The sequence below is a fragment of the Sardina pilchardus genome, chromosome 4 (assembly GCF_963854185.1).
Source record: "Sardina pilchardus chromosome 4, fSarPil1.1, whole genome shotgun sequence".
NCBI lineage: Eukaryota > Metazoa > Chordata > Actinopteri > Clupeiformes > Clupeidae > Sardina > Sardina pilchardus.
In genome coordinates, this window is record NC_084997.1 from 2,889,901 (window position 1) to 2,911,630 (window position 21,730).

General features: G+C 39.6%; 2 protein-coding genes across 4 annotated transcripts in view; one reads left to right on the plus strand and one right to left on the minus strand.

Annotated features, from left to right (window-relative positions):
* The window catches only part of epsti1 (epithelial stromal interaction 1), a 63,479-nt gene extending 55,420 nt beyond the window's left edge, over positions 1-8,059 (minus strand). For all 3 annotated transcript variants that reach the window (XM_062533733.1, XM_062533732.1, XM_062533734.1), the window contains exons 1-2: positions 7,889-8,059; positions 7,293-7,351 (exon numbers count right to left, since the gene is read on the minus strand). In XM_062533733.1, coding sequence (XP_062389717.1) covers positions 7,293-7,351; positions 7,889-8,001 — 172 coding nt within the window. In that variant the 5' untranslated portion in view covers positions 8,002-8,059. The remainder of the gene's footprint in view (positions 1-7,292; positions 7,352-7,888) is intronic.
* Positions 8,060-18,826: 10,767 nt separating this feature from the next.
* dnajc15 (DnaJ (Hsp40) homolog, subfamily C, member 15) overlaps positions 18,827-21,730 on the plus strand; it is a 32,201-nt gene continuing 29,297 nt past the window's right edge. Inside the window, exon 1 of the mRNA XM_062533735.1 lies at positions 18,827-19,041. Within this exon, the coding sequence (XP_062389719.1) occupies positions 18,970-19,041 (72 nt within the window). The 5' untranslated portion in view covers positions 18,827-18,969. The remainder of the gene's footprint in view (positions 19,042-21,730) is intronic.

Here is a 21,730-nt window from a genome sequence, read left to right on the forward strand (position 1 = left end):
CTCTCTTTGCAAAGTAAAAAAAGTGAAGGGGAAAGGCGTTTGAGTTGCAGCTAATGGCTATTAGACACATTACATAACCGTGCGTTTTTGCTGTTGGTGGGAAATGATAGCCTAAAGCTAACCGCATGACCATGGCCCGTCTATGCCATGGCCATGCCAGTGCTACATGTATGAGGCGCTAAGCAACCGCGGTTGTTGATGAGTAGCCTATGCAACGTTACGTGACTTTAACAGCCTGCTTACCAACATGGGTGCATGTGTGTCGGACTCAGCATGTTTATCCAACATGAACAATCTTGAAACGGTCCGTTGTTTATGTGAAACATCCTAATTTCCATGAATGGCAACATGTGAGTTCGTCAGCGAAATTGGCTTTTTTGTTTCTATGCTGGAGTAAGTGAGAGTGAGGGGGAGTGGCTAGTGCTTAGAACGGTAGAATTGTGGGATTGCGGTAGAGTTGTATTTTGTTTAATTTAACGATATCTTAGTCATTTTTTGTCCGGCAACGACCAAACTTTGCACTGCACTCACGCACGTCATTAGCAAGACCTGTGTTAAATTTTAGGTCAGTCGGATGAGTGGTTCGAGAGTTATGCGTGGCACAGACAGACAGACAGACAGAGTGACACACAGACAGACGTTCCTTGCATTAATAAATAGATAGATAGATAGATTGATTACTGGCTATTTTGGTATTTCACACACATTAGTGAAACTACAGTATGGGGGGAAATCTCCCCAATCACGCGTAAATAGCTCGTAAGCTTTTTTTTTAACACGTTTCTGTTGCACACCTCTGTTTTATGCGCATTCTGTCATCCCAGCTTCTGACACACCCACATAGTGCAAGTTCGAAATCAAGGCGGCCTTATGAGAGAGGCATGATTTATTTAAAAAAAGAACCAGACTGATCTACCACCTCCTTAATTTAGGTTGATATGAAAACGTGGAACGTGGACTTTCTCGTTGACCTTCCGAATGCCATTTAAATCCAGAAAGAACACCAACCATTCTTTGATTTTGAAAACGTAAGCAAGGTGAATAAAGAACGGCCTACAGTAACATGGTGTCATCACATAGCTTAACACTTGGAGGTCCGGGGCCTTTTCGGGCACTTTGAGGCAGTCAACTATACCTTGAGATTTTTAAGTTTTTCATCTAACTAAAAACATCTATGCAAAAGTGGCATATATGGTTATATTCTAGAGGTCCTCCACAATAGTTATATGAGAGTAAAGTGGATGTAATGAAATCACTTTTTTATTATAATTCAGTGTAAACACAACTATTTAAAAAAATATATTTTCAAAGGTTAAAGGTCAAAGGTAAAAAAGATACTATAAATATATTAAGAAATTCAGAAATGTTGGAAAATCTCGATGGCCTTTTAGGTCATATGCCTGCTGATCAGAGGGGTGAGCCTAAATCCTTAATTTTGGCGTTTCCTAGAATGTTCTCCGATGTACCGTCATGCACAACTCTAATAGAACACGATATAGAGGTTGGTGAGGCAAATCCAATTAGACAGCGGTTTTACCGTGTGTCAACTGTGAAGCAAAAGATATTGGATGAGGAAGTTCAATATTTACTTAGTAATGGGTTAGCCAAACCATCATATTCCAGTTGGGCGTCACCTTGTCTATTGGTCCGGATTCTACCTTTCGCTTCTGCACAGATTACCGAAAGGTAAATCTGGTCACGAAACCTGACTCTTTTCCTCTTCCTCTTCCTCGTATGGAGGACTGTATAGACCGTGTAGGCGCAGCAAGGTATGTAACCAAATGCGATCTTTTGAAGGGTTACTATCAGATTCCTTTAACGGCAAGAGCTCAGGAGATCTCTGCGTTAGTCACCCAGTCTGGACTGTTTTCTTACAACGTTATGTCTTTGGATTACGTAACGCCCCTTGCAGTTTTCAACGCCTTATGAATCGCGTTATTTCGGGTCTTGAGGGATGCGCAGTTTACTTAGACGATCTGGTGACATGTAGTGGTGATTGGCAGGAGCACATCTCCAGGCTTAAAGCGTTGTTTGAGAGGCTTGTTGAGGCTAATTTGACCGTAAATTTGGCAAAATGCGAATTTGCGCAGGCTACTGTAGTCTATCTGGGGAAGGTGGTGGGTCAGGGGGAAGTGCGACCAGTGCGCGCTAAGGTGACTGCCATTGATAACTTCCCACCTCCTACAGCGAAAAAGGAGCTAACACGTTTTTTTAGGCATGATCGGTTACTACCGGAGTTTTTGTTTTAATTTTTCCACTGTGGTTGCCCCCCTCACCAACCTGCTCAAAGGTAAGACAAAGTTCGTCTGGACCCCTGAATGCCAGCAGGCATTTGAAAATGCTAAGTTGCTGCTTAGTACTGCCCCCGTTCTGGCTGCCCCTATGCTAGACAAACCATTTAAGATCCAGGTTGATGCAAGCCAGGTGGGGGCAGGTGCTGTTCTTTTGCAATCTGATGAGACCGAGATTGACCGTCCTGTTTGTTATTTCTCTAGAAAGTTTAACAAGTATCAACTAAACTACTCAACTATTGAGAAAGAAGCTCTTGCCTTGGTATGGGCTCTACAGCACTTTTATGTGTATGTAGGTGGTGGAGTCCATCCCATTGCTGTGTATTCTGATCACAATCCATTGACATTTTTACACTCCCTGCAGAATCCTAATCAATCCTACAGCCATATGATTTGCAGATCCGTCACATTCGTGGCATAGAAAATGTTATGGCGGATGCGCTGTCGCGTGCCCCGATTGTGTAAGATGCTTATCTGTTTCACTTCTCTTCTGTCCTGTCTGTTTACCCCTGCCCCTCTTAGATTACCTTTTCAGGCTCTGGAATGATCGAGGGCCAGGTGGCCGAGGGGCCAGAGAGTGAGACGTGTGATTGGTGAGAGTGTGGGGTCTCCATCTGACCCTTGTGAGAGTGTATGGTGGAGGTTGGAGTGTATGTTGGTGGTGGATGCTGGTGTGTTGGGTGTTAATGGGATGAGCCAGACATTGTGTGGTTTGTGTGCATATTCTATGTTCATAAGTGGCCTTTTTGGTTTTGATTAGTGACAGAGGTCCATAGTCATGGGCCTCTGTTTTAAAGAGTCACTTCACCCCATAACTCCACCCACATCAGATTTCTGAAAACGGCTTTCAAAATGGGCGAGACGTTCTGAAATTTGGAGACGGAGTGCAGCACTGCTGCAACCAATCAACCATGGTGATTTCGTGTCAATCTGGGAATGAGTGCTGCAGACATGGCTTATCACAGGTAGGCTAATCAGGGCAGGAGGTGTTGGGGTGTTTCATTCCTAATTTGTAACGACCCGGTGATGTAGTGTTGGACGAGAAGTACAGGACTTCATCAGCATTCCAATAGCATTTTGGACCAACATGCCATGGCATGTCTCAACATGTAGTATGCGCGGAGAGCAATATCTCCAATACAAAATCAGACGAAATGTTACTTTTGTCGAGAAACACGATTTTTGTAATATTAACCCTGGTAATAGTACAGTTCACCACTTATGAGTATTTTCAATCAATCAACAGCTCAAAAAACATATTTTAGGGTGCAGTGACTCTTTAAAGGAGAATTCCGGTGTGAAATTGACCTTAACTGTACCGAAACATTTTGCACAGTACTTACACGTGTTGAAGAGGCTCCTTCGCACACCCCCTAGGATTCCGAACTCCGCCGAGCTTGCAATAGGCTTGAATCTATTAGATTGGGCATCATATACCCTATGCAGTTAAATTGCTATTTTTAAACCATTAAAACGGTTCCAAGTAACTCCACACTGTGTTGGTAGACTTCTGAGGGTCCTGACATTTAAAACGAGATACTGAGAACTTTGGAAATGCACAGGAAGTTTATTAAAAAAGACTGTTTACAAGCAGTACCTCATAGAATCTCTCCGCTGGGCGCCATCTTCACTGGGCACTCCTCCTCCCGGCTTGGCTATGATTTTGTGTCGTTATTGTTTCCCTTTACTGACTAACACCTCATATTTACGTATTTGCATTACACTGATTTGCACTACACTCTTATAATTATTCTTTAACATTAGTTCATGTTAACTTTACGTAATAAATTCATTTCTTATTATGAAACATACCTGAGCCAGTATGTTACATGTCTTAATTAAAAAAAATAGTACAAATAAAACTGCTAAGTACACCAATTTTCTTTGTGATTGAAGAATGTATCGTAAATAAATAAACGTTCTTCCTAAATGCTAGGGGGAAGGAAGTATTTGACCCCCTATGTCAGTGTTTCTCAAACTATGGGCCGCGGACCGGTACCGGGCCGCGAGAAGATTACCATCGGGCCGCCGGCCGACCCTCTCTGCCGCCTTCAAGACGCACCATGCGGCCGCGGCCGCACCCGTTCTTCTCGGTCATATTGGTGCGAGATATTTTCACACAGAAATAACAGGCATATCATATGAAACTGCATAACCTGACCTTTCCAATGACGCTAGCCACTAGTTTCTACGACGAACGATTCGCGAGATAATTAGCGTTGAAAATTACATACAAAAATAAAATGTCACACTCAGTTCTGCGTCATACAGATTCTTCTCTGTGAAATATCTCATGATTTCGGAACTGCCCTATGGCAAACTGCATATCAAAATAAACAGGAGATCCTACTGATTCCAATGGCATATAGAATGTATCTGTATACTTAGCGGTAATCACAAGAAATCCCTTTTTGAAATCACATTAAATTTCTGCCTTTTTTCATACCTCCCCATTTCCCCCACTTCAAAATAATGTATTTTTCATAACAGAAGTTTTCAGACCCCTGTTTATGATATGGCAGATGCTTGATATGCCATTTCAGGACCCAAAATGGCAATAGATTGAAATGTTATACGTAGGCCTACTACTAGTAATAGGCTAATAATAGCTTAATAATAATGATACATTTTCTATCTATCTATCTATCAGGCTTGTGCAAAATTCAGAATTGAATTGAGAATGACTCCTAAATTCCAATTCAATTCTAGGGTTTGAATTTAATTGAATTGAGGTCAAAAACAGGATGTAGAATTACAATTCAAATTTGAATTAAAGAATTGAAATTCAAAGAAATTCATATAATAATTTAAGGGTAGTGTTGAACAATTAGGCTAAGTTTCACAAAATGTCAGATATGATCGCAACAAACACACAATTTATTGAAAACAGTAATCAATTACATTTCCAAAGTAACCTTCCCAAAACTGAATGCAGATTCAACACATTCTTCCTGTTATGTGACTGTGGAATTGTCTTGAATTTCCATGAATTGAATTCCACTTCCTGTCATTCCAATTCAAGTTAAAATTCAACTTCCTGTGGGGTGGGGCCAATTCGATTCAAATTCCAATTCATGAATTGAATTCTAAAATTCAGAATTGTGCACAAGCCTGCTATCTAAAGGCGTACATGGTGGCGGGCGGTGGAAGTTGGGGGCATGGGCGGGTGTTCAGTGGGTGTGCAGACGCCTATGCAGGGCCTTGGAACACCAAGGCCTAACATCACAGGGCCCCAGAGCAAAGAAGTTTGAGAAACCCTGAACCCTATGTGAATTTAACATATAGGGTTAACATAGGGACATGCAGATTTTTATGTTTTAAGGCCAGCTGGTTCATGGATCCAGGATATTATGCATCCTGATGAAGTTCCCTTGGCTGTTGGAATTATCACATCATCACATACCCTTCACCATGGCTAGCTTTTTCCAGTAGGCCTATTAACCTGTTTGATGCTCATTGAGCTCAATGCAAATCAAACAGGCTAATAGGCCTACTGGAAAAAGCACCATGCCAATCTTTAGCTATGGTGAAGGGTAAGTGATGATGTGGGGCTATTTTAATTCCAAAGGCCAAGGGAACTTCATCAGGATGCATAATATCCTGGATCCATGAAATAGCTGGAAAATAGCATAGAAAATTGGTGTCCTTGGTGGTTTGATGTTTACTCATTTCTTTAATTAAGGCATTAAGATCAATTGTCAAATGATGGTTTATATTCCTGTTTTAGCATGGTATGAAATACATGTGCTCCCCACTGTATTTAGAACTAGGCCTACTGCCGACGTGAGCAATATGCTGTTTCACCTTGTAGTAGCGCTCAACCTTATTCCAGTCCTCCAGAGTGCGTATCTGGAAAAGTGCTTAAGCCATGGCAGAATGCACGCAAGAGTTGTATATAAGAAACGCCCAGATTTTGGGGTTGCTCCACCCAAAAATCTCTGCGAAAATCTCTCTACCACACGTAAATGACAGATTTAAGTGGAGGACAGAGAGTGAAATGCGCGTAGCTGAGCGTTTTATTTTTTTTACTTACGCACCCTTACGCGCATGGGAGAATTTCCCCCATAATTTCTAACCTGGCTAGCGCCTACCACTTCTCAATGAGACGTGGTCTGGCAACCAAACGTTAATTTTCTCGTATTTGGGGCTCCCTTGCAAAAGAGACTAAAGGTCTCAATGGGACTCACCTGGTAAAATAAAGGTCAAATTAAAAAAAAAAAAAAAATTTGAAAAAATGCCCAGATCCGTTCATTGGGTGCCACGGATGTCTATCAAATGCGTCTGTGCATAGCTCATCATCGTCTTGCTTTTCCCCCTGTTCTGTGATTGGTCCCCTATCTCAGGCAAAGATTAGGGCGGTGTTTTCCAGGCTGCCTTTGCAGCGTGAATCAAATCGCGCGCAAGGCAGCATGGGAACACCCAGACTACATAGTTTCACTAATGTGTGTGAAATACCAAAAGAGCCAGTAATGTTGTAAGTTGAAAAAGAATGATTGTTCACCACAATTATTAAATGACATGAAGCTTCAAAGGGCTGAAGTTGTGGAACTATTAGTTATACTATTTAATATTTATGCATAGGTTTAGTCTACAAACACCTTTTTTTTCTGATTTTTTCAGAGAGGGTCACCTTTCGGCCACTGGGTGATTTGACACAGAATGACCCATGGGCAGCATAATGAGGAGGGTGGGACATGTCTCATGTCATGTTAGATCACATCCCGAGGGTATAAGCTTTCAGAACAATATATGGTAGGCCTATAGTTGAATCAGTTTTCCATTCATGTTTGCTTATACTGCTGTTTCCTACATCCCATGAAAATGAAATGTCAGGACTTTTCGAACAAAACGTTCAATGAATATATGATAGGCTACGCTGTTAGACAGATACCCTCATGTCAAATATGGAATTAGGCTTTTGCATTGATAGACTTCAAATGTGATTTGAAACTTTAGTAGGCTACCATGTCAAAAGAGAAATTTAAAGATAGCTTGGCTTACTCCTCAGCAGTTTATCTCGTTTTGATTCGTTTGGTGGAACCATGGCAAATCCCCCTGCACTGTAAAGAAAAAAAAATGCTTTATTTAGCCCACAAAATGAACCTTTAAATGGGCAATTTCAAATTATGTTGCTGTCAAAGGCTAAAGTTAAACACCCCAAAACACTAGGCTACTAGATGGCATGTTGTCACAGAGAAACAATTATAGACCTAAATTTTAACTACCTAATTCCATTGATGCCATTGGTGGATACAAATTTCGTGGCAGGCTTATCCCCAGAGCAAAGGTCCAAGGCCACTTCAGGTAGCCTAGGCTACGCTACAAGCCAAGCAGTTGTTGCTTACAAAAAAAGTTTCCGTTGAAACGAAAGTGAAACTTTATAGCAATAATACTTGCTATAAGCTATAGGCCTACGTAGGCTAATACAATAATAAAACAGATTTTACCACGTAGGCTAATTAATCATATTATACAAACTTTACTAAACTGCTTTGACAAACTGCTAACGGAGGATTCCTTTCAGGCGGCGTACGCCTGGTAAGCTTTAATGCAATGTCTTAAAATGGCTTAGAAGTGAGACCATAATTGCCACTCACCACGGTGTAGCGTCTCGAGGTGATGTAAGGTTTCCAGAGTTTCCGAGTGTTTCATTTTGACTCTGGAAACCTCTGTTTTGAAATCGTCCACCAGTGTCATGGTTTTGATCCATGATGCCTGCTGAGTCAAGGGAGAGTAGGCTATGGATCACTCTCGGAAGCAGTGGCAACTTGCGCTTCCGTGAGTGGGCACGTCTGCGTCACGTCTTTCTCATCATCAGAGGGGCCTCGCCTACATTTAGCCTACCAATTAATTTAGCAGACGCTTTTATCCAAAGCGACTCACTCAGGTGTCTATAGGTATGGACAAGTTAAATGGAAGACTTTTAAAGATTTAAATAGCCTACCACTTCTAAATGAATTGAAACTTTCGATGGAAATACAAATCAAAAGTGAATAGCCTATGGGCACTGGCGTTTTCTCCTTGAAGCCAATTAGGGAAGCAGACTTCCCATCTCGTCCGACAATCACCATTATTGTAAATAGGCCTACAGCATTTTTTAATGCTGTGTTGTCATCTCCCGTTTTCATTTCGTATTTTTGCAATGAGTGAAATATAAACGATTTCATTCAGCCTCAAGTAGGCTAGCCTATCGTTAACATTATAACTTATATCTGTTAATGTTAAATCTACACAAAGACAGACTCATAAAAAACACAGTTATGTTTTCACTGCATATCATACCAAATGTAATAAAGTGAGTCTTAATACGGGGCAGGTGTACGGAGCCCGGGAAGGGTCAGGTGGGTGAATATTTTTTAAGTGCGCTTTTGTGTTCCCTCGCAATAGGCTTTTGCGTTACCTCGCAATAACTTTTGCGTTCCCTCGCAATAACTTGTATGTGTATGTCCTTTTGTGTTTGTAAATGTTTAACCCTTCCTTTCATGTGTCTGTTTGTTATGACTTTGTAGTGGGCTCTATGAACTGTCCAGAGCAAAGTCAGTCTGTCCTGATGGCACTACCTGCTACTATGGCTGCTGCTCTCAACCTGGTGTAAGTGTTTGTGTTTTTATCCTTTACAACATTAGGAAGATCAGACCTTATCTGACACAAGATTCCACACAGCTTATTGTACAGATTATGGTTATTTCCAAGCTGGACTATTGTACTGTTACCTGGCCTGCTTGTGCATTAAGATCGTTACAGTTGATTCAGAACGATACTGAATGCTTTATCTGTGTAGTTCTCTATGTCTCTCCTGTGTATGAGTTAGTTGTGTTGTCTCATTTAAAAATGTTAGGCTATCTGTGTGGACTGCTTCACATTTTCACCTCACCATCATAGATCTTTTCAGTAGTAAACTATTTGAGGATCTAATTGATTGTGCAATTTTTTCAGGGGGCAAGTCTTAAGAGTTTCAGACGGGGGAGCAAAGGGAGTTCCTGGACCCTTAAAGGGTTAAGGCCATAATGGGTGAGTTTATTATATTTGTATGTCTTTCTCTCCAACTCACTTTGTATTTCTATGCAATATTTTTTTGAAGTGAGATAACCTTAAGTGAATATACAGTTATGAACATTATTCATATTCATATAGGCTACAGTCATATGCATAAGTTTGGACTCCCATGCTGAAGTTGAAATCATCTTTTAGAAATTGACCTCAATGCCTTAATGTAGGAAAAGTCCAACCTTTAAAGACACCCCTATGTTAAATTCCCATAGAGACAGGCAGATTTTCCTCATGATTTTGCCTTATTGACTTGCAGTTATGTCATGGATCCTGGATACTGCTCATAGGAAATTATTCATCCCCTTGGCAAATATCGATTAAATGTTGATTTTCTCTTGACCAATATGTATGACACTGCCACATGCCCTTTTTCATCAAAATGTAAAAAAAGTTCCATGTTTCTAGCACATGGTCTTACAACCTTTTGGCATGTGGCAATGTCGTTTTCAGTCAGAACAAACATTGGTTAAGGGAAAATCAACATTAAATAAATAATTCCAGGGGTATGAATCATTTTGTTCCAAATTGCGTGTTTATTTGATCTATTATGTGCATATATCAATACATCTTTAGACATTTTTGCATTGTATGTACACTTATTTGACCTTGTTATAAGTGAAAATCTACTTCTATTGGTGAATCCTGCAAATGAAAGTTTCTTGTTTTGTGGAAATACCACTTATGTAAGATAAACTAAATTATCTTGCAAGATTTGTCAATAGAGCAAGATGATTTTCACTTATAACAAAGTCAAAACTTAAATGTAAAAAGGTATTGCTATAAGTAAATGATAGAAAACAAGACTATAATGGATGAATTTATTTTATTTTACATAACGTATGTCTTTCTCTCCAACTGGCTTTGTATTTCTCTCCAATTATTGTGATTCTGTACTTTAGCATCCGTGGTTGTCACTAATATTTTGCATGTTCTATTTGTATATGTTCTGTCTTTTCCATAGGCCACCCAGAAGAGATTCAGGCACTCCCTCAAGATTGCTGGGCCATGCAATTAATGCCAAACTTACAGAACTGTGATGTCAGTACAGAAACAAAAATAGCCATTTTTAAATAAATTCAACAAAAGAAAACAGAAGAGTTGTGTGTTTCTTCCTCTTTATAATGATACTATGGTTAGTTTTAAGTAAATACTATAGTGAAAACAATTATAAATGCAGAAAACATGAAACCATAGTAGAATATGAACTATATTTAAACAATATATCAGAATATATGTGAGAAATATAAGTCTGAAATATATAGGTCATGTGATCACAATTTTCATCAAGGGTCACGTGATCATTCTTTTTAGTGCCATATATTTAAATATATTTAATTATATGCAGAAAATATAAGAAAGTGGCCAATTTCAAACATGTACTTATATGTTGACATATATTGATACATATATGTAAATATATGTATTTAACATAGATATAAATATATGTATTTAACATAGATGTAAATATATGTATTTAACATAGATGCCCTTATACTGGAATATATTCAAGCTGCATATATGTCAATATGTTATTTTTCTGTATGGGATGAAATGCTCCTAAATGACGGTTTCCTCAGGTGGCGCTATGTGGGGAACTATGTTACATGTCACAGTCTTTCGTACTTTTCGTCGTTTAAACCGTCATTAAAATGGGGTTTTATTAACCTTATAACACGCAATTTAGATTAAAAACGTTCAATATCAATAGGGAGGGAAAGTAATCTCATCGCCACCTGGTGGTTGCGTTCCTAGAGGCTAGCGGCAGTGGATGGGATTTTCTTTTAGAAAAAATATATCTTGGCCCACGATCGGAAGTTAGTTAAATGCCTTCAATATGCTATCCATGTAGGTCAGCTCTATTGCTTCTAGTGGTCATACTTTATTTTTTAGGATCAGTTTAATTGTTTTGAGTTTGTTTGTAACATGGTGATAACGAACTACAGTAGCTAGCTACAGTAGCATTTGACGTCACCAGTTTGGGCGCTCCATCTCCAACTGATCAAAACGGCAATTTGCTTAACTTGCTTATCATATTTTTGTAATAACAGAGAGCGATGTAAACCGCGTGGTAATTACCTTTATGTTGGGATAACTTGTGTTGTGCTCCTACTCACACAAGAGCTGGCAGTAAGTGTGATTGTCTACTAACTAACCAACTAGCTAACAGGCTAATAAACAAACAGTATCCGCCGTTCATTCCGACATACCAGCACTCCGACATTGACGTCCAATTGTCGTAGTGGAGGCATGTCTCCTTATGGGAAAAAGTCCCACCACTCCGACATTTTTTTTTTTCATGGTCGCAGTGGCGGTATTTCACTTTTTTTTCAAACAACGTGCCATTCCGACATGAGGTAATTAATAGGCTATTAATGTTACAGTTATTATTTTGCTGTCACTTCGTCTTTTTTATGGCCTAGAAGGTTGTATTTGGTATCTGTGGATAGCTCTAGCTCTCCTCTTTTATCTGACATGCAAGTCATATATTTTTGACCAGGCGTTTCACGAGTAAATCAAACGAAAGTAGCGAGCCGAAGCTATATGACATTCTTATTTGTTTGTCACTTCGTCTGTTTTTATAACACAAAAGGATCGATGTGTTTGGTATCAACGGAAAGCTCTGTTTCTCCTCTTTCATTTGATATGCTTGTCATGTCTGTGCGATGCCTGGTCCCGGAGTAATCCAAGCGAGAGCAGTGGCTGTGTGCGTGAACGCAGAGCAATATAGACTGTATGATATACTTTGATTTAAATTCATGATTTTATTTTATACTTTATACTTGATCGTACAGACACGTGTCTAGTCTCGTTGGAAAGCCCCGGTTCTGCTCTTTCATGCAATATAGGTCTCATCTCGCTGTGAATATTCACGGAGCAATGTAACAGAGAAGAATGGGTGTGTTTTTTGACGCACTTTGCATCCGTCGGGCTCATAGGGTCCGTTAAATTGACTTGGAAAAAAATAGGATTTGTAAACTGTCGGAATGGGGGTACTAAAATGTGTCGGATTGGCAGCATGTCTAAATAGCAGCATGTCAAAATAGAGGCATGTCTAAATGGAAGCATGTCGTAGTGGTGGCATGTCTGAGTGGCAGCATGTAACCTAAACAAACCATGCTAGGTGAGTAACGTCGTCGAAGGGTGTCACGTCACTTGAAGTTGTAGTCCATTTATGAAATGAAACGAGCAATTACGGTTTTTTTAAATAAGGCGAAATAGAGTCTGATATTTTCACAGTTAGTAGATTATTACAGTATGCCGACTGAAAAATATTTTTGGTGGATAAGATCGCTGGTATAGCTGCGTAGTATTTTTTTGAAAAGTCGGTCTATGGGACTTAACATTGGAGCTGCTCTTCGATAGGAACGCAACCACTTGGGGCGCTGGTTTTCACTTTCCCTCCCTATAACCATTATGTTTATCTACAATACTATTGACCACATGACCAAAACATTCATTTAATTCGCTGACTCGCTTCCCTCCTTCAACGGAGTCAACGCGAGATTATTGCCCACCGCCATTTTTAAAATGCCGTTGGCTGTCATTGTACTTAACGATAAAATGTCGTCTTCAGTCGGCTTTGATTAGGTCAATGTGTTTAGAAGATCAAAGAGGGCAAAACACGGTTTTCAACGGTATATACTGTAACTTTATTTGACCTGGAAGTTATTAATTGTACATTTCTTACAAAGTGTTACTGTCCGGATTTCTGTTACGGAAGCGTCGCTGTACGGATTGTGATGCGGTACTGCTAGCTGCTAACAAAATTATGCTAATATTGCTAATATTAGCTAATACAGCGAAGTAGTCTCTGCCCAATTCACGTAACTGACGGTAATAATCATGGCAAACAACATCTTATTAACTCATTTAGGGTAGCTTCATATTATAGCCATGTAACTTATTGGGTGTATTTTGGTAGTAGCGTTACACACACCTTGGATCCACTGACTCAATAACGTGCTAACATTGGTTAGCTAACGTTAGCATCGCCACTACTGAAATTACGTTTATTAGCCTGCTTATCCAGCTCATCGCCAAACGCACGTTTTGTATTACCTGTATTAGGTTTAAAACAACGCCATAATATTAGGTCTCCTGGTGGATTTTTAATGTTTGTCAACATCATTCATTGATAATGGTTCATAGAAGTCTTGATATAAAGCTCTGTAAATAACTAATTCTTTTTTTTTCTTTGATTGACAGGGCTGACCCCCAAAACGGACCGTGGAATCTGCCTGCCTTCATGGAAGCATCACAGACTGTTCAAAAATCAAGAAAAGTATAGCCTAACATAAATAATCATGTCTGTTTTATTTCATTGCATGGCTATTCTTGCCCATTTCTCATATAATATATTGTCTGTATCAAGTTGTCAACAAAATGTGTGACTTTAAGTTTGGTTATCCAAGTGAAGTGTTTTTAAATGAACCAGTGGATGTTTTGGGGATTTGCTTTCAAATATAACCCATAACATTAAATTTAACTAAACATGTGTCAAAATAACCCAACACATTGGTTAAAATATCAACCCATCCGCTGGGTTATATTTAGTAACCCAAATAAGATAACCCAATGCTGTGTTGAACCCCATTTTACTCAGCAGTTGGGTTGAAAATAACTCAATTTGGGTTATTTTAACCCAGCATTTTTTAGAGTGTACAGTGCATTTTCATGCACTGTAATAAGAAGAAACAGAAGAACAGTAGAGTGCACTTTCATGCACTCTAATAATAATAATGATAAGAAGAAGAAGAAGCCTAGGAAGAACATTTGCATGCACTGTAATGACATATTTATAAAACTGGGAAATAAAAAGGAAGTTAAGGATTGCTATGCAGACGATGAGGTATGGAAAAGAGGCATTCAATTCAATTCAAATATTGGAGCAATAGGGAGGGAAAGTAATCTCATCGCCTTCTAGTGGTTGCGTTCCTAGAGGCTAGCGGGAGGGGATGAGATTTTCTTTTAGAAAAAATATATCTCGGCCCATGATGGGAACTTAGTTAAATGCCTTCAATATGCTATGCATTTAGGTCAGCTCTATTGCTTCTACTGGTCATACTTTATTTTTTAGGATCAGTTTAATTGTTTTGAGTTTGTCACCAGTTTGGGCGCTTCATCTCCAACTGATCAAAACGGCAATTTGCTGAACTGCCTTTACATATTTTTGTAATAACAGAGAGCGATGTAAACCGAGTGGTAATTGGGGGCCAAGCAGCGAAGCTGCGAAGCACCCATAGTGTTTGTACCTTTTCCTATTATATATTCTTCTCCTCTGGAAGTCTATGGCAGCCCATAGATCCATACAGTAAAAAGTTGTGAAATTTGGCACACTTATTCTACACACAACTCTAAGCACTTTCACCAATTTACAGACTCCAGACCTCAAACCTCTAGCGCCACCAACAGGTCAAAATTCATCAATTTTTCAACAACATTAATGCAAATATCTCTGCCATGCTTGAACTTATCAAGCTCAAACTTGCTCAGTGTATTAAGGCAAGAGTCAAGGCCCCACCCACCAATTAACAAGACTTTTCCATGAACGCTGTAGCGCCACCAACAGACCAAAGTCAAAACTTTCAAAAGGCTACACTTCCTGGATGACCACTACGTCTATCCACCTACCGGGTGGTAAGACACCTGGGATTTCCCGCTGCTGTGCCTCAGCCGGAGGCCATGTGAATCTTAGTAATGCCGCAGCCTCGAAAGGGATAGAGGGACTTACTCACTGTTAAACATGCTGCTAGTTCATTCTCTATATATAGCCCACTCTTACCAGAGGTGTCTCTGCGACGGTGTGTGTTTGGACGATTGAGAGCTGAGCATTGTGGGTAAATCACACCCAAAGAGTTTATTGGGGGCCAAGCAACAACATTAATGCAAATATCTCTGCTATGCTTGAACCTCTCAAGCTCAAACTTGCTCAGTGTATTAAGGCAAAAGTCAAGGCCCCACCCACCAATTAACAAGACTTTTCCATGATTGCTGTAGCGCCAGTAGGGGCGCTATAATTAGCAAAACTTTCTCGGATCGACACCAAACTTGGTACGTGGACTTGTGAGCACATCCTTAGGACCTGCGCTAAATTTGGTGACGTTTGAACACTAGGGGCGCTATAATTAGCAAAACTTTCTCGGATCACCACCAAACTTGGTACGTGGACTTGTGAGCACATTCTGAGAACCTGCGCTAAATTTGGTGACGTTTGAACACTAGGGGCGCTATAATTAGCAAAACTTTCTCGGATCGACACCAAACTTGGTACGTGGATTTGTGAGCACATCCTGAGGACCTAAACTAAATTTGGTGACGTTTGAACACTAGGGGCGCTATAATTAGCAAAACTTTCTCGGATCGACACCAAACTTGGTACGTGGATTTGTGAGCACATCCTGAGGACCTAAACTAAATTTGGTGACGTTTGAACACTAGGGGCGCTATACTTAGCAAAACTTTCTCGGATCACCACCAAACTTGGTACGTGGACTTGTGAGCACATTCTGAGAACCTGCGCTAAATTTGGTGACGTTTGAACACTAGGGGCGCTATAATTAGCAAAACTTTCTCGGATCGACACCAAACTTGGTACGTGGATTTGTGAGCACATCCTGAGGACCTAAACTAAATTTGGTGACGTTTGAACACTAGGGGCGCTATAATTAGCAAAACTTTCTCGTATCGACACCAAACTTGGTACGTGGACTTGAGAGCACATCCTGAGGACAATGCGCTAAATTTGCTGACAAATCCAACGCTGCAAAAATCTTCAAACCTCCCTGCTTGGCCCCTCATTGCTGCTTGCAGCTATATTTACCTTTATGTTGGGATAACTTGTGTTGTGCTCCTACTCACACAAGAGCTGGCAGTAAGTGTGATTGTCTACTAACTAACCAACTAGCTAACAGGCTAATAAACAAACCATGCTAGGCGAGTAACGTCGTGAAATGAAACAAGCAATTACGTTTTTTTTTAAATAAGGCGAAATAGGGTCTGATATTTTCACAGTTAGTAGATTATAACAGTATGAAGACTGAAAAATATTTTTGGTGGATAAGATCGCTGGTATAGCTGCGTAGTATTTATTTGAAAAGTCGGTCTATGCATTGGAGCTAGCCTGACTCTCGCCAGACCCTTGTAGTTCCGCCATGCTCCACCAGAGGCGTTTCGCTGAGCTCCACACAAGGGTCTGGACGCGAGGGCCATCCAAACCCCTTCCAGTGATCAAAAAATGAGCCACCAATCAGGAGCGCCGAAGCGAGTGTGTGATTCAAACAACAATGGCGGCACGCAGCGAGGAGTCTTGTGCTGGCATTGATTCTGCTATTTCAACCGTTTTGTCAAATCTGTTTTGAAGACATTTATTGGTGGCAAGGATGTTTTTACTCTTCTTCCGGCGGGTTTGGCAAGAGCTTGAAGAAGTCTAGCACGTCATTCAAGATAACAGGCAAGTGGTTTATCAAATCACATGCGAGGATGTTTTACAAGGACCCGCCTTCATAAATACATCCCCTATCGAGAAGTCCCAGATCCTTGTGTGAAGCAGACAGCGAACTACAGGATCTGGCGAAAGTCAGGTTACATTGGAGCTGCTCTTCGATAGGAACGCAACCGCTTGGGGCGCTGGTTTTCACTTTCCCTCCCTATTGAGTTGGATTTAAATTCTCTTTTGAAAAATCAAATGTTATGTACTGTAGCCTACTTTACAAGGAAAGAAATAGCTGAAGACCACTATTTATTTATGTACAATCAAACTCTGAAGAGAGTGATGAAGTTTAAATGAGTGTGGATGGATGAAAAACATGACATCATGTGCATCACATTGAGCCTAAAAGTAAAAAAGTCCTGATCTTGATGAGGATGATTACTGGACACAACTAGGGTGCAGATAAGCAGTCTTTGATGAATATTTATATGTAGCATTAATAAGGTCAATTATAGACTATATGGAATAGTACAGCATGCAAAACCAATTTAGCAAAATTGGACAGAATTCAATTTAGAGCACTAAGAATGGCCATTGCTAAAACAACCCCAACAACTGCTATTATGGTAGAAATAGGAGAAGCTCCACTTCATATATCAAGATTCATTAAGCTGGCTTTAACATATAGGGTACAACTGAAGGGGGATAGCCCAGCAGCATCAGTGCTAAATGATTGTTGGGAGTACCAGACAAAGGCTACAGTAAAGGGTTTAGATGGAACATAAATAAATTAGCAGAGCAGTATGATGTGAAAGAGTTACAATTTAGTCCTGTAGCTTTGAGTGAAGTCCCGCCCTGGATGCTACCCATACTAGAGGTCAACATAGAAATACTGAAAGAAAAGGGGGAATACAGATGATCAGAGCTTTGCCAGGTATAGCGAAAGATATCCTCTTCATTTTATGGTTTTATTAATATTTTTACTGATGTATCAAAAGACAAAAATGGTCATTGTGGAATAGGAATTTACATATCTGAATTTAAAAAAGGACTGAAATACTAATATGAAGAATAAATAAATAAATACTAAATAATGAAGAATCATCTTTCAGTATATGCCTACAATAGAAATGACTGGCATACTACCCGGTGGATAAAAGAAATAAAACCATTGAAGTCTTTAATATGCTCAGATTCAATGGCTGTATTACAGAGCTTTGGTGAGTCAGTCAGAGGAGCCAGGGATATTTTACTAAGCATTAGAAGCCTGGGCTTATTGGTTCAGTTTTGCTGGGTTCCAGCACACATTGGAGTGAAAGGAAATGAAAAGGCAGATGGATTAGCCAAAAAGGCACTGAAAAACAAAGAAATAGAAATCAACGTAGGCTACCAATGGAGAAAGGAGAAGCAAAAGTTAAAATTAAATCTGAAATAATAAAGAAATGGCAACAGGAATGGGATGCTGAACCTAAGGATAAGGCCTAAAAGCACTATTACATCATTCAGAAAAATGTTGGAGGAAAAGAATGAATACGCAAAATAGGAAAGAAGAAATGGTGTACACAAAATTAAGAATGGGACATACAGGACTGAATTTAACACTTAAAATAGTAGGAAAAGGTAAAGACTTATGCTCAGAATGCCAAATCCAGGAAGATGTGGGCCATGTTCTATTTAGATGTAGAAGGGATAGAGAGCAGAGGCGAATATGGCAAGAATCAGATATTTTGGGGGAATGGAAAAATACAAAATTAGAGCCTTATTTACCTTCTCAAAAAAAAAGATTGGTTTTGATTGGTTGTTTATTTGTTGGTTTCTGTTTTGTTATGAGTCTACTCCATCATTTTATTTATTTTTTTTATTAGTAATTCTGCATAGTACAATACACATGGCTCAAACTTATACATACGAAATCCATGAACAATATTATAGGTGCAATACTCCATCATGACTAGCCAAAAGGTATCACTCATTACTCTACACACTCCTGTACAGTAGGTGGCAGTATGATTCTAAAGGATGTAATCTGCCATTCCCCAAAAAATGAAGAAAAGAAGAAGCATTGCGTCCACATTAGAATTGTCGTCCGTATCACGCTGCTGTACCAGCCAGACAGTAGTTGAAATATTCGTGCTATAGGCCTACGTGTTGTATGGTTGTAGCCTAGTGTATGATTATAGCTACCCTGTTGTGGCTGTAATGGAGTCTGACATGATTAAATCTACGGAATATGCATCTATGCGCAGTGAAACTGACATCGACAAACAACTGGTGAGTATGAAGTTTGGTTACCGTCACTGTGGGTTTGCAATCCAGCCGGTGTCATACAGTTAACGTCGACTCTCTAGACACCGTGTTTTGTATTAAACTCACATGGTCACGGCCTCACTGTGTAGTCTTTTAAATCCCGTCCAACTATGTCTGCCTACGTACTGATGACGGAAATTAATATGCCTCGCAGCCTCTGCTCCAAGCTGGCTCCAAATGTCTCTGCTCCAAGCTGGCTCCAAGCATGACAACGTGCTATAAAGAGGGCAGAGGTCAAGTGAAGGTGCCCTATATCGCCAGTTATAAGAAAAAAAATCCTTTGCTGTGTTCCACAGTCTATTATGATATGACTCGTCTTAAATATTATTATTGACTATAGGCAATTCTAGAAACTGACTATGATATGATTGAACAGTAATAATGTTGCAATCGCATTTGAGTTTCATAATATCCATAGGCCTAACGTGTGGACAATGTAACGTGATACAATATCTTTGTAGCCTACCTTAAATATTAGTCATAACATGCATATGGCATGTAATATTCAAAATTAGTGTCAGAAATAAGCAAATTGTATGCAAATATAGGCAAGTAAATGTAAATAACGTTTAAGTTCCATCTCAAACATAGATTTGAATAGCCCAGCCTTATTTACGGAAAAATGCATTTTTGCATATTTTATTGAAACCATAAAGGAATTGCAAAAGAGTCATTTTTGGTCAGATTTTGTTTGGGGGTTATTCTTTGGTCATTGTTAGTCTTCGACTGTGTTTGTAATAACACATTTCGTTGCATTCCATTCCATTAAATGTATTAGCTTAATTTATATTTTTATCTAAAGCAGCATACGAAAATACATTTGTACTGTACTGCTTTTACTTCAGAAAAACTGCAGTATAACGGTCCCATAACTGCAGACAAGGGTTCAATCTGCCTCCTAGCCTATGCCAAATTTCCAAGATTATATTTGAAGAAATTTCCTTTCTTGATCATTGGGAACATTAACGATCAATTATCAACTAATCATTCATTTTTATATGTTATATATTATAGCATGTATGCACACTATTGGCAACGTTTTGGGTCACCTGCTTTGACTCACATAGGGCTCATTCCACGTCAGTTCAACCAGAGCGCATGCACTTGTGTCTAAAAAATACCATGTTTACCTATGTTACTCAGGAGAAAAATGAAAAGCATTTTTTTGTGCTAAGATCAATACTTTTTAAGTTACAGCCAGTTTTACGGGGGGAGGGGGTGTCAATTTTGTTCTGCCTCTTTTTTTTTGTCAAAGTTTAATTTAAAATTAGGCTCAATTTTTGCAGGATGCTGCATAAGCTTAAATAGGAAAAGTATGCAGCAAAATGCACCACGAGTGGTCTGGATGATTCTGCATGGTCATAGCAGTCCCTCAAAGTTGATCAAAATTTGGAGCTCGTGGCTGGGCTCTATTAGGCCTTCAGAAGACCTATTTTTACTAAACATAGGCCCTTGATTTTTTCCCTCATTGAGATCAGTAGAAACACTTGCACCATTGAGGTCAATATGTTTTGTCCCCACCCCTGCAATTTCAGTGATTCAGTGATTTTAGTGCCACCTGTGGTTACTCTAGTCTATACAAAACATCTCAATGGTGCATTTTGCCCATGTTCAGGGTGGGGGTTGGTGTTTTTTAAAAAGAATAGGTAATGGGAGGGAGAATGAAGAAAATGTAAAAAAAAGACTTTATAAAATATATTCCCATAAGGTTTTAGGGTGCTCTGAATATGAGATCCAACATTATTTTTAAAACTTTCTTAAAACTATTTTTAAGCCGTATGTGTTGATACTGACTGTGTTAGAATCTTATGAAATCAGAAGAAATATTGCAGAAATATTGCAACCCCCCACAAACAAAATGTAAACAATATGTTTGGCAAATGGTTATGTCTCATTACAGATGTGTTTAAGCTGTCTTTGAACAAGTAATTAAGAGGTGTCTGTATTGCATGTTTGTTGGAATTATTGTAGCACAAAACTGTAAAATAATCCATTTGGATTATATTTCATATCCCCATAACAGAGGTATGACAAGCTATACTAATGACATGTGACTAAATAGTGACATCTAGTGGCAGTAAATAGTGACATCAACAATTTATTCAGGAAATGCAGGAAATAATTTATTAGTTCATCACCCAGCAAGTAAATGAAAAATTAAATGTTGGTACCGACTGTGTAACAGCTTCAACTCTTCTGGGAAGTCTAGGAGTGTGTTCATGGGAATTTTTGTCCATTCCTTCAGAAGCACATTTGTGCGGTCACACACTGAAGTTGAATGAGGAGACTGGCTCTGTAATTCATCTCAAAGGTGTTCTATTAGGTTGAGGTCAGGACTCTGTGCAGGCTTGTCAAGGTCATCTACACCAAACTATGTCATCTGTGGGTGGCTCTCAAACTCTCTCCTCGATCCTCGATGCTCGGTCCTCGAGGCTCGTTCCCACTGATCTATAACTAACACTGGATAGACTATCCCATTGTTGCCGCCCCATCATTCTTTATCTAGATCAGTGAGGACACGGATCGAGGAAGGAAGGGAGGATGTATAAAAGACCAAATGAGAGGCACCCCATGTCTTTATGGACCTTGCTTTGTGCAGTGGTGCACAGTCATGTTGGAACAGGAAGGGGCCATCCCCGAACTGGGCTTGGCC